Below are 16,982 nucleotides of genomic sequence, written 5' to 3' on the forward strand. Positions count from 1 at the left end.
AAGTCTGGCTTTTGGTGCATAGCTGAGGAAGTCTGTCCTTACCGTCCATAAGGGATGCCCCCTCCATGCAAGGGCCTAATGGCTGGCTCCCAGAACCACACTCGCTTCTCCAGCTTTTTCCTTGCATTGCTAGCCTGAGTGATCCAGAGCCCTTTCCAGGGTCTCATTCCAGCAAAAACAATGCACAAAAGAAACCTGATAAGGTGGCTTCCCAATAACCCCTCTTTCTCCACTTCGAGGAAACGAGACAAACTAGAGCAGTGGCAATCAAAAGTGGAGCTGGCAATACTCACAGCACTGTCATCGCCTAGGAGCTTGTTACAAAGGCAAATTCTTGGGCCCAACGGACCTTCTGAACTAGATCCTGAACTAGATCCGAGAAGACAGGGCCTGGAAAGTTGTGTTTTAATCAGCTCCCAGGTAACTCTTAGGCACGCTAAAATTTAAAAGGCTGTAGCACGGAGGGTGGGGGAATGAGGCTGTACAAAGCAAGAGTGTGTCCCAATTCTCTCTCTCTGGGTGGAGTGTGGGGAGGAGTACTCACTTTAGTAACCACTGTGAAAGTCTCAGTGAAGGGTTGGTAATTTAGTTTGAGACCTGTAAATTTCTCAGAGACCCCGCCCCTCCTATGTAAGGGGCTCAACACCCTTACCCAAGTAGACCAGCCGCCAGATCTCTAGCAGCCTCAATTTCCTAAAAGCTGGAAAAGCAGCCTCAACTTCCTCAAGCTGTTCTGCAGCGAAGAACAGCCGCCTCGGAGCAGTCCGACAAGGAGCAGGCGCACTAGCAGGTTGCCAGCCGCGTCTTCTCCCTTAGGCTCCGCCCCTCAGCCACGGCCCCCTTCCGGTCTCCGCGGCCTGGCCCCGCCCCGCGCAGGCGCTTGGGCGCTTTTCCCGTGGCGCTCCGCGGCGCGGGCGATTTGGAAGAATGGCGGGCAGTTGGTCGCCGGGTTGCAAAGGTTGCTCTTCTACTAGCTGTACGTGTGGCGGCGACAAGGGCAAGTGGGGCGACTCCTCCCTGTTAGGCAGGCGGCTCTCGGAGGACTCGGACCGTCACCAGCTGCTGCAGAAGTGGGCCAGCATTTGGACCTCCTTGAGCGGGGACCCGTCGGTGGCCTGTGCAGAGAGGACGCGGCGCGAGGAGGCTGTGGAGCCGGCCGAGGAGGAGGACAGGCCGCTGGTGTTTCTGTGCTCCGGCTGCCGGCGACCGCTGGGCGACTCCTTGAGCTGGGTGACGAGCCAGGAGGACACCAACTGCATCTTGCTGCGCTGTCAGTGGCCGCGCCGGGCGGGGGTGGGGGAGGGAGTTGGGCAGTGGGGGCGCGGGAGGCGGGGGGGAAGCTTGGGGCCACCTTCTTTCCTAGCGTGCCGCACCTGGACGGCCCGGGAGGAGAAGGAGAGAGGGGTGTTTTGGGGCTGTCTAGGGTTTTGAAAAGCAGAAAAATCTGGGAAGGTGAGCTGTCCCAGGAAAAGGGGAGAAGGAGGGTCACCCCTGCGTCTTGGGCTCGTGAGACCCGTCCTTTTCTGGGGTCCCCCAGCCCAGAAGAGCAGCGATTGAACCAGCATCTTGTGGTTTTACATTGCTCAGTTAAAAAATGACCAACTAAATGAGGATAATACATACACGCGATAGTTAGGAGGATTAAATGAGTTAATGTGTATCATGAGCTCAAAATGGCTAGTTAAGGGCCACTTGAAGTGATTTTTGTAACGGAGATACCGTTAATCCTCCCAATCTGTCATTGCTGATCCGGGTCTGGATTGCTTCCAGAGGTGCCTCCATTAGAACAGCATGTACTTAGGTTGAGATTTTTGATACAGTAGGAGAACCTTTTTTTTTTTTTTTTTTTTGGAGGCAAGACATAATATGTATGGTGTTAAATCTTTCATTTTGCTTGTAGTTTCTGTTTTTACGGAAAGTAGAACTATCTTTTTCCAGATGCTTTTTTGTTCTGTTTTATGTATAAAGCGCCTTCTGTTACTTACTTTTTCTATAACAGTTTTTAAATTTTAAAAACTGTCAGCTTTAGACAGTTCAATTTACCCCACCCCCCACCCTGCGCCTTTCCCCATTGCTGCCATGAAAGATAAAGAAATGAACTCTTGGATTAATTTCCATTTCCTTCCGCCTCAGTTTGAGTTAGTTATTTTTACTTTGTCAAGGTTTATGACATTTATGTTCTGTTCTGTAGCCATAGCCTGGTCATTGAAGCTTAATGTAATGTTTGTATGGATTTGTTTCTCAACTCCAGGACTCTTATTAATACAAGAAAGCTTAATAGCTTTCTCATTTCTGAGTTGTTTATTTCATTAATCATCATCAGTAGTCCCTTCCCACCCCCACACCAATCCCCAAGAAAACTTCAAATTTGAGTGGTTGAAAATGCCTTTCTGTTCTCTTTCACATGAACGTCCTCTTGACTGCATGTACGATTCTGGGATCATGCTCTTTGCTTTTTCTAGGCAGGGACCAGCTAGTGCAAAGGCCCTGAGGCTGGTGTGACTGAAGAGCAGAATGAAGAAGGCGGCAATAAAAGAGAGGAAGGAAGGGGTCAGAAAATTCAGGGCCTTTGAGGCTGTTCTTCAGAATTGGAATCTATTTTAGTGAGTGAATAGAATAGAATTCTATTCTAGTGAATATTAGAATATTCTAATCTATTCAGCAAGGGAGTGATATGGCCCAGATTTTTCTTTGGAGGAAGCTCTGAAGGGAAGGTTAAGTGTGGAAGTGGGAGGTCAGTAGGAGCTAGTGCAATAGTCTAGGCAAGAGGACGTAGTGATGGTTTGGGAGCAAGAGTGAGTTTCGTGAGGTGGAATTGCCAGGACTGATCGGTGGAGTGGATATGGGGGTTACGGAGGATGAGATGAATCAAGGGTGACACCTTGCGTTCTGATATGAGCAACTTGGTGGATGGAGGTGGAATTTACCCAGTTCAGGTAGACCGTAGGAGGTGAAATCAATTGCTTTGGACATTTTAAGTGTGAGGTCTTTTTCATTTCTCTCTGTCCCCCATCCCTTCCTTAGTGTATCCTGGACCTAGATCCTCTGGGAATGTTTCCTGCTTCTGGGGTCAGCTGTGACACCATCCAAGTCATGGCCTAAATAAAAGATTTTTGTCCAAGTCCCTGAGAGCTCTGCATTTGAAACCTGGGGGTGTATGCATTGCCTTTTAACATCTTTCTTGGTTTTATTTTATTCATTTTTAGACTAATTTAAAAAAATGTTTATTTTGAGAGAGAGCGCATGCACACGTGCTATCGGGGGCAGAAAGAAAGGGAGAGAATCAGTGCTGACAGTGCAGAGCCAATGTGGGGTGTGTGTGTGGCGGGGGGGGGGTTGGGGTGGGGGGGGCTTGATCCCATGAACCCTGAAATCATGGCCTGAGGTGAAATCAAGAGTTGAACCTTAACTGACTGAACCACCCAGGCGCCCCATCTTTCTTGGGTTTAATCCCAATTTTACTGTACCTTGCAGGTATTCTTGGTAATCTGTGACTGAGGTTCTAGGTGTTCTAGTCTTTACTGGTGATTGAATTTTCCCCTCTAGTTTTACTTGTTAATGTCAGTGGTTTTCACGGATGAGAAAGAACTCTCATTCTGCCACCTTTTTTCCAGGAGAGGTACAGAGGTACATTTTGTTTTGAGCCACCTTGTATGCCTGTGGGACTTTGGGCTCTTATCTTTCCTGGTTCTCTGAGTTCTAAAAGGAAAATTGAATTAGAAGTTCTCTAGGGGCGCCTGGGTGGCTCAGTGGGTTAAGTGTCCGACGTCGGCTCAGGTCACGATCTCATGGTTAGTAAGTTCAAGCCCCACGTTGGGCTCTGTGCTGACAGATCAGAGCCTGGAGCCTGCTTTGGATTCTGTGTCTCCCTCTCTTTCTGCCCTTCCCCCATTCACGCTCTGTGTCTCTGTGTCTCTGAAAAATGAATAAATGTTTAAAAAAAAAAAGTTCTCTAAATACCTGCATGTGTATTATAGCAAACCACATTAATAAATTATTGTTACTTTGCTCTAGGTGTTTCCTGTAATGTTTCTGTGGATAAGGAACAGATACTGTCCAAACGTAAAAATGAAAATGGTTGGTGAGTAAGGCTATTATTATCTATTGGAATATGTGTATTTGAGAAAATGTTTATTTTTCAGCTAAAAATCTTTAAAAAGATCATTACCAGTAAGATTAGTTGGGATAAAAGTTTCTTTATGGTGGTCAGTATAGAATCAGCCATTTTAATGTATTAACTCTTGCGCATTGGTGATCTTTTTAGATATTGCAATGGAAGAGTTTCTAAATTTCTTTTTTTTAATTTTTTTTTTTTTAACGTTTATTCATTACTGAGAGATAGAAACTGAGCATGAACAGGGGAGGGGCAGAGAGAGAGGGAGACACAGAATCCGAAGCAGGCTCCAGGCTCTGAGTCATCAGCACAGAGCCCGACACGGGGCTCGAACTCATGGACCGTGAGATCATGACCTGAGCTGAAGTCGGATCCCCAACCGACTGAGCCACCCAGGCGCCCCGAGAGAGTTTCTAAATTTTAAAGTCACATTCTGACACTTTCTTTTGGATGTTTGGGCTTAGTGCTAAAACAAGATGAAAATTAAAAAAAAAAAAAAAAAAAGTCTATATCATAAAATCTTAGCCAAAGGATGCCTTAGACCAACGCTACCTACGTTTTTTTAATGTCATGCTACCCATAGAGAATGCTAGTCTCACACTTACACACGTGTACATGTGGCCTGTTGAGGTAAACAGACAAGGCTGCATGAGGCTGCAGGCAGCCAGCACGGGGGCTCCAGCAAGCCCCAGGCCCCGTGCTCCCGCTCCCAGGGCTGAAGGCATCACTCTCTTGGCATCCCCGTCATCCACTGTGCTACAAGTGGCATCTTCAGTAAACTGAATGGGGGGCTCTGCCTGTATAATTGTTGCCCAGGGTGTGCTTTACCGAAGTAACTGTAGGTGGTACACAAACAGCTCAACAGAAATTAATGATCATGCATGTTTTTTCATGTGTACTTGAAACTTCTGGTTTTTCCTTTTAAAGTCATGCTAGCTAGAGTGTCCACTTCAAATAAAGTGCATTTCAATTAGGAGGTTACTCTTTTTAAGGAGAATTACATTAATGGTAGTACAGGTAGTATGTGTAGGTGGCAGAAATGGTGCTGCTGGCAATGCAGGCGACCTCAGTTTGGAAAAGCCAGACTTAGCTTGTTTTGCAGTTTGTAGATAAAGAAAGGAAGGCCTGGGGAGGTAGGCCACAGGACGGTGCAGTGGTTAGAGCTAGCACGGTGCTGTGTCTCCCCTCCCTTCTTGCAAAGTGTTCTCTCTTCTTGCCGAGTTTACTTTTTTTAAGTTTATTCATTTATTTTGAGAGGAGTGTGCGTGCACGCGTGTTCAAGCACGTGTTGGGGAGGGGCCAGGAGAGGGAGAGAATCCCAAGCAGTCTCCACATGCAATGCAGAGCCCAACACGGGCTCGAACCCACGAGCCGTGAGATCACAACCTGAGCTGAGATCAAGAGTCGGAGGCTTAACTGACTGAGCCATCTAGATGACCCCAATTTTACTTATTTGGATGCCACTTTCACCATTTTTGCCATATTCATATACCAGCTGTCATGTACTTACTATCTTTCATTACATTGACTCAGGATTTTATTTAGATTTATTTAAAAAGGAATCTAATGTATTACTGCCATACATATGTCATTTGCCATTGATTAGATGTTTACTACAATGAAAACAGATGTTATTAAACTCTAGCAGGGATGCTGTCACCTCACTTGTTCTGAGCCCAAAGTCTGTTCTCTCACTGTAGAAAGATTTGCACCTATGAGATTCGTGTTCGAGACTTCCTAGCACCAGACTGAGACTTGCTTCTTCTTATAATCGGGATTGATAGAGAACTAAAGGGGAATTGACTCATCCTCTGTCAGCCAGTGTTATTTAGTCCTGTTTACTTGTATCACCTGAACCCATCATTCATGCCACATTACACTGTGCTAAATTTCATCAGGGTCTCATATTCCACACTTGGGGAAATACTGTATCGCTTTAGAATGCTCGTATGTTTTTGATAGGCCTGTCCTACTGAATAGCTGCTTGCGTCATTCTGCAGCTGGTCAACAAGAACACTTGTGGGTTTTAGAAATGTGTCGTTAAGGTAGGAGTGTTTCCTGGGTCCGTTCTGTTGCTTGTTAAGTTTCTTACATGCTAACTCATTTCTTGTCGAAAATCACCCTGTGATTTCTGGTACTGCTTTCTCAATATTGTTGTCCAAATTTAAGGGTAGGTTCTGGCCAAATCCTTGCCAGCTGTGAAAACAGAAAGACACTACAAAACTGGGGCGCCTGGGTGGCTCTGCCAGTTCGGCGGCCGACTACAGCTCAGGTCATGATCTCTCAGTCTGTGAGTTTGAGCCCTGCATCGGGCTCTGTGCTGACAGCTCAGAGCCTGGAGCCTGCTTCGGATTCTGTGTCTCCCTCTCTCTCTGCCCCTCCCCTGCTCACACTCCGTCTCTCTCTCTCTCAAAAATAATAAACATTAAAAAAAAATTAAAAAAAAAAAAGAAAAACCCTACAATAATTGTAGCTACTATCTCTTCATTGCTTCTCAAGATCACTCTGGAAGTGAATGGGTTTGCATGTATTCTTCAGTGGTGTTTACTTTGATTTTGATAATTTGGGATAAAACAATGTTACCCACTGATCAGTGTGTTTTGTATCTTACCTTTATTTAAGTATCCTTTCTTGGCTGATTACACCTGCATCATATGTTAGTTCACAGTCTTGGTAATTGTATATGGCAGCCTCATAAAGATTATGAGGTTCGATATGTAGTGTGGACATTTTCCTGTTCACCGTTGGTAGCATAGATAGCGTTCCTTCCCGGGCTTTATGGAGAAATATAAAATGAATAGAAATATAAAATATTAAAATATCAGAAAAACATAAAATAGATTTAAAAATATAAAGTAAAAAGTATAAAAGCCTATAGAAGCTTAATATATGATCAATGGCATATTATGTAGCTAATTATATTACCAGTGAGAACTTATAATTTACTGGGCAGTGGTTCATTTTGTTCTTGGCTCCCTATGGAGCTGCAGTAGTTAAAAAAGTCTCTCCGTATCTATAGGTAAAAAATAACTAGAATGAAGGAGCAGTTAATTATGTGGAGAACTTGGATCATTAAGTAGAATATTTGTGAGTTGCCTATGTGGAGCATGTCTGGAGTGAGTAGAAGAGAGTTAGGTCGAAGTCTAATTAAAAAAGAGAAAGCTTCTCTAACAGATGCACGATGAGCGCATGTCCAAGATTTATGTCACTCATTTCCTGAGGGAATCGGAACATGGCAAAGCTGGTTTAGAGAAGGACACTCTCTGGAGAACAAATCTAGTTCGTGTCCCCCAGGACAATAAAGCCTCCGCCTTTGAGGTTATCTTTTGTACTAGCAGAGAACATTTGCCTCTCCAGCAGACTAAAATCATTTGTGGTGTTACAGATTGTTAATCTTACTAATCTGCTTTCTGTAAGTCCTCATCGAACTTCAGAGTCTGGGCCCTGATCCGTAGTAAGTAGTAAGCACCCAGTGTTACCTTTCAAGTAGAGCGAAGTGTGGCCCACGGGTCAGGCACTTCTTTTTGTAAATATATTTTTATTGGAACATAGTGCCTATCTGGTTATGTATTGTCCGTGGCTGCTCCTGTGCTACATTAGTAGGGGCGAGTCATTGCAACAGACACCATGTGGCCTACAAACCTAAAATATTTGTTCCCTGGATCATTACAGAAAAAATGTGGCCACCCCTGTCCCAGAGCGTTAATGATTCTCAGTGGGCTTGGTGGACAATATGAGATTAAAAGAGCCTGTGGAATCCTTTCCTTCTTTTCAAGTTTTAGATAATTCTTCTTAATACCAGATTGAGGGATTTACATTCTAGAAAAACTCCACATCAATATCCTCTCGTCACTTTTCTATGTGTCCCCCGTCACTAGGTGCTTAAGTCATTGCGGCCTGGAGGCAACTGTCCACACTTCTAATATATGTTACTACCATTTCTTTCCTTCCTTATTCATATGACTTAGTAAGGTTGAAATAACATATTTTAGCCATTTAGATGTTAAATGTTTCTGGATTTCAACAGTGGGATCTTTGTTATAACGAGTTGTACCCTGTTTGCTGAAGCACCGGCCTTTCGCTGTTGCAGTGTTCTGGAGACGTTGTACTGCTCTGGGTGCTCGCTCAACCTCGGTCACATCTACAGATGCACACCCAAGAGCCTAGATTACAAGAGAGACTTGTTTTGCCTCAGGGTTGAAGCCATTGAAAGGTAAGTTTGATAAATAAATGGTTATCTCCCGATTCCTCAGTTTTCTGCAGAAAAATTAGTATAAAAACAGCAGAACGAAATCAACACTATTTGGTTAAAATACATTTTCAAGTAATAATTTCTGACAAAAAGCCAATGATTTTTTTGTTTTGACCTGATATATTTGGCATGGGAAAATCAGACATACTAAATTATAAGGAGAAAGCACTGCGAGAACATTTTTCAGAGTAAAAATATGTTCAGTTTTTCCTAAAAAGGTTTTTAAGCGATATGTGTTGTCCATTTTATTTTCTCCCCCATTTTTTAGCCTAGAATATCATGAAGAATTAGGAATTTCAAAACTAGTTGGGAAAGAAGTACCTTTGGTGTTCTGGAAAAACAAATACAAAGTCTAACCATTTTCTTGAGTCTAGTGAAGAATCGCCTGCTTTCTCTGAGGATGCAAGGAAGTGCCTTCATTCTTCATGATTTCTAAAAAGTAAACATTTGGAAACAAGGCAAATGGGAGGCTGATGACAGACGTCAGTTAAAGAATTTCAGAGATCTTAATGGCCTTCTAATTAGCCTTTTTTTTTTTTTTTAATGTTTTTATTTATTTTTGAGACAGAGAGAGAGCATGAGCGGGGGAGGGGCAGAGAGAGAGGGAGACACAGAATCTGAAGCAGGCTCCAGGCTCTGAGCTGTCAGCACAGAGCCCGATGTGGGGCTCGAACTCATGGACTGTGAGATCATGACCTGAGCTGAAGTCAGATGCTCAACCAACTGAGCCACTCAGGCACCCCATAATTAGCCTTTTTTACTAGGAAACACAAAATTAAATAACTCGTTTGACTCCTGCGTATTTTCACTTATCCTAGAAAAGATGTAATCCTCAAGACTTTAAAGATGCCTAAAAATCTTATATATCAGGAAAGAAGAAAAATTTAAGAAGAAATGAAAGAGCTTATACTTTCATTACTTGAGGTATTTTGTCACTCGTGCTGAATTCCTCAGCTTTTCTCTTCAAAAGATTTAAAACAGTATTCTTTTTATCAGAATTGTGATTTCTCATCAAATTATTCTTTGATAACTTTAGTCTGCCACCTTGTTTGAAACTAGACAGGTTCAGATCAGAATTTTAAACTCTGCAAACTTCTTACAGCCCTCACACAAAAGAAGGATGAACAGGTACTGTTCACTGTTGTGTGGATGGAGGCCTGTCTGGAGAGATAGCAGATCTGTTTTGGTTTTAAGATAGGAATAGAAGACCCAGGCCCAAACAGATGCTCCTTTAATCTCCATGAGAATATTACTAAGATCTGTGAAAATTAAGTGAGGGAGAGGACAAGTGTGAAAGGACATGAAATCTCAGCTTGGTCGGCTTGGTACAAAACTTTCAAAAGTGGTACATATCTGTATAAAAGGAAACGTGGAAAACTTTGCCACAGGAGATTATAGTATTGAAGTTGTTTTTTCCTCTTAGGGTGGAATTTTAATGCCAAGGAAACTGCTTGGTTTTAGAAGTGTTTATTTACAGTTTTTTTTGTTGTTTGTTTTTTTGTTTTTTGTTTTTTTTTAAGATTTTATTTTTGGGGCGCCTGGGTGGCTCAGTTGGTTGGGCGTCTGACTTTAGCTCAGGTCATGATCTTGTACTCTGTGAGTTCGAGCCCCACATCGGGCCCTGTGCTGACAGCTCAGAGCCTGGAGCCTGCTTCGGATTCTGTGTTTCCCTCTCTCTCTGCCCCTCCCCTGCTCATGGTCTGTCTCTCTCACTCTCAAAAATGAATAAATGTTAAAAAAAAAAAAATTAAAAAAAAAAAAGATTTTATTTTTAACTGATCTCTACACCCAGTGCAGGACTTGAACTCATGACCCTGAGATGGAGAGTCACACGCTTCACCCGCTGAGCCAGCCAGGAGCCCCTATTTACAGTTTTGTAAATTACTTAGTGCCACTTCATCTCCCACCTCCTCTCATTTTTTTGCCTTCTGCAACTTTGTCTCCCATGCCATTTTTCAGAAATACAATCAATGAGGTTTCCACGAGAAGATAGTTCTTATTTGACAAAAGAAGTGACATAGTGGAGTTACTACATGTGATAAAAGACTTCAAAAGAAATGTAAATTAATCAAGTTTTCTTTGGAGAAATACTAGCACCTTCTTGTTTGCTGTTTTGATCTCTTGGGTTACCAACACCGGGCCTGTTTTCCTTGTTTCCAGGCCAGTTTTTCTCTTCCTGCGTATTGTCTGCACCACAGCATCCCCTAACCTCAAAGAGCCGGGCACAACAACTTGGACGATTACTGTTGAAGTTGCCACATTGGGGTGACCAGAACTGACTCCATAGATTATTTACTACAAGTCCAATTTGAAATTATACGTGTTCCCCGAAGTTATAGAAAGCAAAAAAGCAGTGGCTTCCTCAGGATCTTTTCAAATTTTTTAATCACAGAATTTTGAACTATGACTGTTAATGTTTTGGCACCCAGCTAACTAAAGAGCAAGTTCGTTCCAGGAATGAAATACTTAGAGTATTGGAAAATATGTAGGAATATCGGGACAAAGCTGTTACGGAGAAAAATACGATTTTCTGTAATACAACTTCCTACATAGGTTGCTAGTAACAAAAATAGTTATTTTGTGTTTACTTGGTACAAACAGATAGTGTAATATACTTAGAGTTTTAATATTAACTAAAATGGATTTAATATTTGCGTCCTTTTCCTATTTTAACCTTGTACTGCACTGTACTTCAGTTATATTTTAGGGTCCTCGGAAAAGCAAATCGTGTCAGAAGATAAAGAACTTTTTAATCTTGAAAGCAGAGTTGAAATAGAAAAGTCTCTAAAGCAGGTAATTCTGTTCTGTACTTCGTATATCTTTGTATGAACCACTTCCCTGTTAGTGAACAAGGGCTCCTCCACAAATACTCCTCACAAAGGCATCTGTTTTGATCTTAGTACTTTCATGGTAAGAGAGTGCTTATTTTATTTCAGTTGTTAGTAAAATTGATTTTGGAGGCGAGCCAAACTACAATTTAGCTAAAGCTTTATGAAAAAAAATAATAAGTCATTTCATGCCTTAATCAAAACAGTGTATAATCTAAAACTAGTAAACTGTATTTCATTTCATGGTACAAACGACCCGATTTTTAAAAGCTCTTTATGTATTTATTATTTGAGAGAGAGAGTGCGAGAGTGAGCATGAGTGGGGAGGGAGGACAGAGGGAGAGAGAGAGAAAATCCCAATGGGACTTGATCCCACGAACCTTGAGATCATGACTTGATCTGAAATCGAGAGTCAGACCTCAACCAACTGAGCCACCCAGGCGCCCCAACAACCTAATTTTTGAACGTTAACGTCTTTTCATGGCCAGATAGGCAACATTCTGATGTGTGTATAAGAGAACTCCAGGTTAGAGACTGAGAACTACTGTTAATATAATGATGCCTTATTTATATAAAATTTAGTTTATGCCTCTAAATAATTTCATTAAACACTGAATATGTGTGATGCATATCATAGTCATACATTTTATTAATGATACATATTTTAATCACTTAATGGTGCGGTTTTAATCATGATCATATGTGTCTCTTAAAGTATTTTTTCAATTCGATAGATGGAAGATGTTTTGAAAGCATTACAAGCGAAGCTGTGGGAGGTTGAATCAAAGTTGTCCTTTACCAGCTGCAAAAGCTGAAATGTCTTCCACGTGCCCCATTCTGGACTCCCTGCAGGTAGATGCTTTCTTTTGTAGCAATTCTAGTCATTCGATTTTGCTCGGAATGGAAAAAATTCTAAATGGCCGTATGAATACAGTGCACCCTCTTGTATTGATCAGATGAGAAGGATTGTAGCATTACTTTTAGGATATATTCTTTCCCAAAGTCAAAATTTAAAGCCGTTTTATGATACTTGCTGAAATTGGAACTTTGGAGCTTTTATTTTGATAAACTGCTATGATTTTTTGTACTGTTTTCTCCTTTGTATCAAATTCATTATTGTTCATTTCCTTTCTTAAGAAAAACTTATTCACCTTGAATACTTTGGGAAATATTTGATATTGAAGGACAAGAAAATCTTGGAGGTTTTTCCACCCACTGTGTGAGTGGATCTTTGAAGACTAATGCATAAAGCTCTGAAGAAACTGGTCAGTTGAGTTATTTCTCAGAACTGTTTGAAAACTTGCACAAGAGCAGACGAGCCTATGTTCCAGTGGTAGCAGAATTCCACTTGATCTGTTTGTTTACTACCATACGCCCCCAAAAATCTGGAATAATCTTCACCAAAGAGATTAGTAGTCATCTCTGAGGGTGGGATTCTAGGGGATTCTCAGTTTTCTATAATGTGGGACTTAGAGTAAACATGGGCTATTTTTAAAATCAGAGAGAGAATAAAGATTAAAACAAAGCATTTTAAAGTTGATTTTTACGAAACCGAGTTGTGGTATTTAACTGAACTCAGAAGTCCTGACGCCATGAGTTGTACATGTTTACCGGACCGGTTGCCCTGGGGAAGGCTGCTCAGGAATATAAGGGTAACCCCAGATTTCTCCAGGCCCCTTTCTGTTTTTGGGTGCAGATGAGGCCACGTGACATTAGTACTCAGAACGTAGGAGTAATTCAACTCGGTTTCTGCTCAGAAGTTCCCTAATTCTTTCCCAGAATACTTAAGGTACCCTAACCAAAGGTCCTAAGTCAGATCAACTGAATCATTTAAAGCTATTGAGTAATTTTTGACCAGTTGGCAATAGCCTCTAATAACTAGAAATCCGTGAGCCCTCTAGGGTAGAATGTGGGGGAGAGAAAGCACACACCCGTACCCGCTGGCAACGAGAGAGTCCTCTTGCCTCCGTGAGCTTGATGCAGTCCCGAGTGTCTGTCGCCTTAGGTGCTTCAGGGGCACATTCAGAAGAGAGGGGAGAGGATGTCAGCAGCAGGATTCAGCTGACTTTCTGGTTGCGCAGGTAACAGTACACCAACAGTCTCTTTGGGGGCTATTCCAAAGACAGGTGGTTTGGCTCCCTAATTCCGTAATATCCTGCTCATACCGGGACATGCCAATCCATGCGCCTTGAAAAGTGCTCATTTCACGAGGAAAACTCATTTGTAGTCGCCACAGTGCTGACGCCTCCCTGTTGTGGGTCAGGAGAGAAGCATGGCTCCCGGGCCCTAGGCTGCCTCTAGGGCGGGCCTTTGGTCAGCTGTCCCCGGAGCTGTATGTCCAGGGAGGGCCCTTCACATGAAGTTAGCTCACCGGTCCTGGGTGCAGACGGAAAGCTCACACACATTTTGTCACGTGGTCTTCACTGAAGCATCTGACCGGAAATGCCAGGAAACCGTCGTGTTCTTCATCTTTGGCCTCTGCCTGTGATGTCACTGAAGGGGTGTCCTTGCCACTGCCGTGGGACAGCGATGCCGAGGTTCCCAAACCGCTCACCCCAAGGGGTCCAAGCGGGACTGCTTTGTGTCCCCTGCATGCTGCACTGTGACACTTGCAGAAGGAGGGGGTCTGCCCGACTCCGGGACAGCCTCTCCTTGGGCCACGTGTCTCCCCAAAGCCTGGTAAGCCTGGCTTTTCCGGCTTTGCGTGAGGTCTCGTCAGAATGCTGCTTTGTAAACTTCACCCTGTCTTTCCACCCTAAAACCTACAAGATGTGAGGCAATGGGGTCTTTTTTCTATTCCTTGCAACTGAAAAACACAACGTGCCATTGTTTCTGGTTACCAAGTTCTGGTAAGTGGCTGCTTGTGAGCAGGAACGAGGGCGCTGAAGCAAGAAATGGTTGCTCCCCCCAAATTGCATAAGACCCGGCAAGGAGCCTTCAGGCAGATCTGCCCTGAAATTGTTCTTCCAGCCATCCCCATAAAGGGTGCTCCCCAGTGCTTCATGGAGAAGATACGGAAACTGGCACCAGAACCCATTATGTGGCCTTTACAGACTCCTAACTATGTCTGTGTAGAACGTTATATAGAATTTCATCCCAGAATGTGGGTTCTGTCCTCAGCAAATTCTCCCATCGTGTTTATAAATTTCCGAGCTCAAGAGCCCCCTGAGGTCATTGTTCTGTGCAGCATCGATGCCTGGATGGGTGATTCTGGTCAAGCTCTGGACATTTAAATTGGGCAAAATCAGGAGAATGCATCCTTGAAGAATGGGGTCTAGGCATTTAGCGGGAACTTCTTGAACGAAGAAGCCGTGAGTGAAGGTTCCCTCAGCTTATTTTTGAGAGAAGATCTCACGGGTAGCAGAAATTCCAGGTCAGGGTCCCAGTTTAACTGCTTTATGAGCCGTGTGACCCTGAGCAAATTATTTAATCATTTTGAGCCTCTGTTTTCTCATCTGTAAAATGAGGACATAATAGCCTTTCCTTGAATCACAATCAAATTAGATAATGCTTAAGAGCGAGTACTCTGAAAACAGTAAAGCATCACAAAAATAAACAACGATTTAACCTTGTTTAAAATGGGTTGATCTGATTCACTCTTCTAGACGGTATACCCATGGGAGTCTATGGATGGAAAGGGAAACCTCTGAAACACTGTAATACAGATATAAATATTACCGTTTATTGAATTTCTTTCTCCAGTTACAAACATATGACCATTGTAGAAGATTCAAAAAATAGAAGCATGACACAAAGAAAATAAAACCTACACGTCCTCTCACAACTAAAAGACAATTATTCACTTTTTGGGGTATATCTTTGTAGTCATTTTTGTATGCTAATTTGGAATCCTACTGAACATACTGTTTTCACATAAACTACTTCATTGCTATGTTTCTGCAATTATTAAATATCTTCTATAACCTGATTTCTCGTGACTGTATTTTTAACGAAACACTGATTTTAGAGCCTGTTTAAGTGTAATCATACGGGATGACATTCCTCGCATCTTTTCATTTAATAAATGGAAACACTGTATCTTAAGACTTCAGTGATTACAGCCGCACTCACTCTTCACCTCTTCTGGAGAAAAAGTGAAAATGCCTGAAAGCTGATGACTTAAAATTTTGTATCAAATTTTGTATCGATAGTCAGTGCTGTAGATCTTTTCTGTTCTTCCTGATTAAGATAAATCAGCGGGGAGCCGCATGCCTGTGAAGAAACAGAAAGCTCGTTTGCAGTTACTGCGAACTGAGGGAAGGTCATCTGATCTAACCCAGACTCGTTTTGGGGACTGGTCATTAATTTTGTTTAGTAAGAGCTGAGTCCCGTCTGTCGGGAGGGGGTTTTATCCAGGCAGGTGATCACGGTGGCCCGCCGTCAGGGTCAATCCGTGTAATTTAGTCTCTTCAGAATGTTTACACTTGCCTAAATTCTTGCGATGATAACTGGAAGGCAGCGTGAAATGAGGGGGTCAGAGGAGTGATAGGCTGGACAAGAGTCTTACTGGCCCAAATGTGATTTGAACTAGAATCAGCCTCCTTTCGTTCCAGTCCGCTCCTATTGACTTTTGCTGGCCTGACAACATTAAGCCTAACTTCCCCCCGCCCCTAAACAATTGCCGCGTGGCTTTAGATATCCTCCATCTAATTGTAGGCAGAGAGATGGACAAGGTTCCCCCCCCCCCAGGGTCCTTGCAACCTTCTAGCCCATTTGAGCTAAAGAAGGAGATGAGAAATAATTCAAAGAGAAACGAGAATCCATGAACCGACTTTGCAGACTTGAATTCTCTTCCCCACGCACGCTGTCACCTCCGTGTGCCTCCCCCTGACCACCGTACCGTCATCAGGAGCTGTGGGTTTACGATTCTGGAGGCTTCCCGAGAATAGCAAATTATGAATAAGCAGGGTGTGTGTTTGATGGAATACCATTTTCCAAACTGAATATAAGAGTAGGTAACCATTTTGAAGAGAAAGGTTCTGGAGCCTTCAAAGGATTTTCCCTAGGGGACAGACAGACGGCTGCTTTTTACTCCTAGCTGCTTCCCAGGGATGACTTCTGCTCTTAGGTAGCGTTTAACGATCATTTCCTACGTACCCAGCACTGTGCTTGGAGCTGGGGGCTCACCCCTGTCTTCACAAAACCCCCTTTCACGGGAATCCTTACTCCCATTTTGTAGATGCAGAAACTGAGATTCAGAGAAGTTAAAGAACGGCCTGACTCCCCAGGGCTCTGCCTCACTTCTGCCTCCTCCGTCTATACTGAGCTGCAGTTGGGACGCCCCCTTGGTTCTTAGCAATCAAATATGTTAAGGGAAGGTGAGTCACCGCCGTGTTAGCAGCTTTGGTATCTAGGGTTTAGAACCCTTTTCTGTAAAATGAAGCTGATTGGGGCTCTTTGGCGTGAGTTCTCTCCACCTCCTTTGTTTCTCCCTTGAAGTTCCCCGGCCCAGCCGCTTGCAAGCCCTGCCCTCTTCCCGTGTTTTGGATCTCCCCCGCACTCCCTCCTTTCTGTCCTTTGTTTTACTTTAGTGCACTTACCACCACGGAAGTCACAGATTACACTTGTTTGTTAGCTTATTGTCTCTCTGTTGGAGGGTGATCTCCACAAGGACATGGCTGGAAGGGGATGCGGCCGCACAGTCAGTGCTAGTTTACGATTCAGCGGGATGACTTCTGCCGAGTCACCTGTCTAATTTCTCACATCTCCAGCCACAGTCCACTCTGCGGACTCTACTCTTGCCCCTCAGGCGCACTCAGGCGTCCTTTTGGTGGCGAGCGCACCTGCG

At 43.4% G+C, this 16,982-nt stretch overlaps 1 protein-coding gene across 5 annotated transcripts; it reads left to right on the forward strand.

Annotated features, from left to right (window-relative positions):
- Positions 1-889: 889 nt before the first annotated feature.
- MIS18A (MIS18 kinetochore protein A) lies at positions 890-15,122 on the forward strand. 5 transcript variants are annotated; one of them, XM_019420183.2, is made up of 7 exons: positions 890-1,270; positions 4,015-4,081; positions 8,142-8,327; positions 10,527-10,631; positions 11,063-11,159; positions 11,929-12,046; positions 12,332-15,122. In XM_019420183.2, the coding sequence occupies exons 1-6, from the start codon at positions 928-930 to the stop codon at positions 12,007-12,009; spliced, it is 879 nt and encodes a 292-aa protein (XP_019275728.1). In that variant the 5' UTR covers positions 890-927; the 3' UTR covers positions 12,010-12,046; positions 12,332-15,122. The 5 variants fall into 5 exon arrangements, with proteins under 5 accessions (XP_019275728.1, XP_019275727.1, XP_019275729.1 ...); XM_019420182.2 differs by lacking the exon at positions 12,332-15,122 and having other exon boundaries at positions 11,929-12,281; XM_019420184.2 differs by lacking the exon at positions 12,332-15,122 and having other exon boundaries at positions 8,205-8,327; positions 11,929-12,281.
- The last annotated feature ends 1,860 nt before the right edge of the window (positions 15,123-16,982 follow it).

The sequence above is a fragment of the Panthera pardus genome, unplaced genomic scaffold (assembly GCF_024362965.1).
Source record: "Panthera pardus isolate Hobbes unplaced genomic scaffold, ASM2436296v1 HiC_scaffold_16, whole genome shotgun sequence".
Classification (NCBI taxonomy): domain Eukaryota; kingdom Metazoa; phylum Chordata; class Mammalia; order Carnivora; family Felidae; genus Panthera; species Panthera pardus.

Coding starts and splice junctions, on each gene's coding strand:
- MIS18A (XM_019420183.2), top strand. CDS start 928: ATGGCGGGCAGTTGGTCGCCGGGTTGCAAAGGTTGCTCTTCTACTAGC. Junction 8,328..10,526: donor AGGGTTGAAGCCATTGAAAG/GTAAGTTTGATA, acceptor CCTTGTTTCCAG/GCCAGTTTTTCTCTTCCTGC. Junction 10,632..11,062: donor GTTGAAGTTGCCACATTGGG/GTGACCAGAACT, acceptor ACTGTACTTCAG/TTATATTTTAGGGTCCTCGG.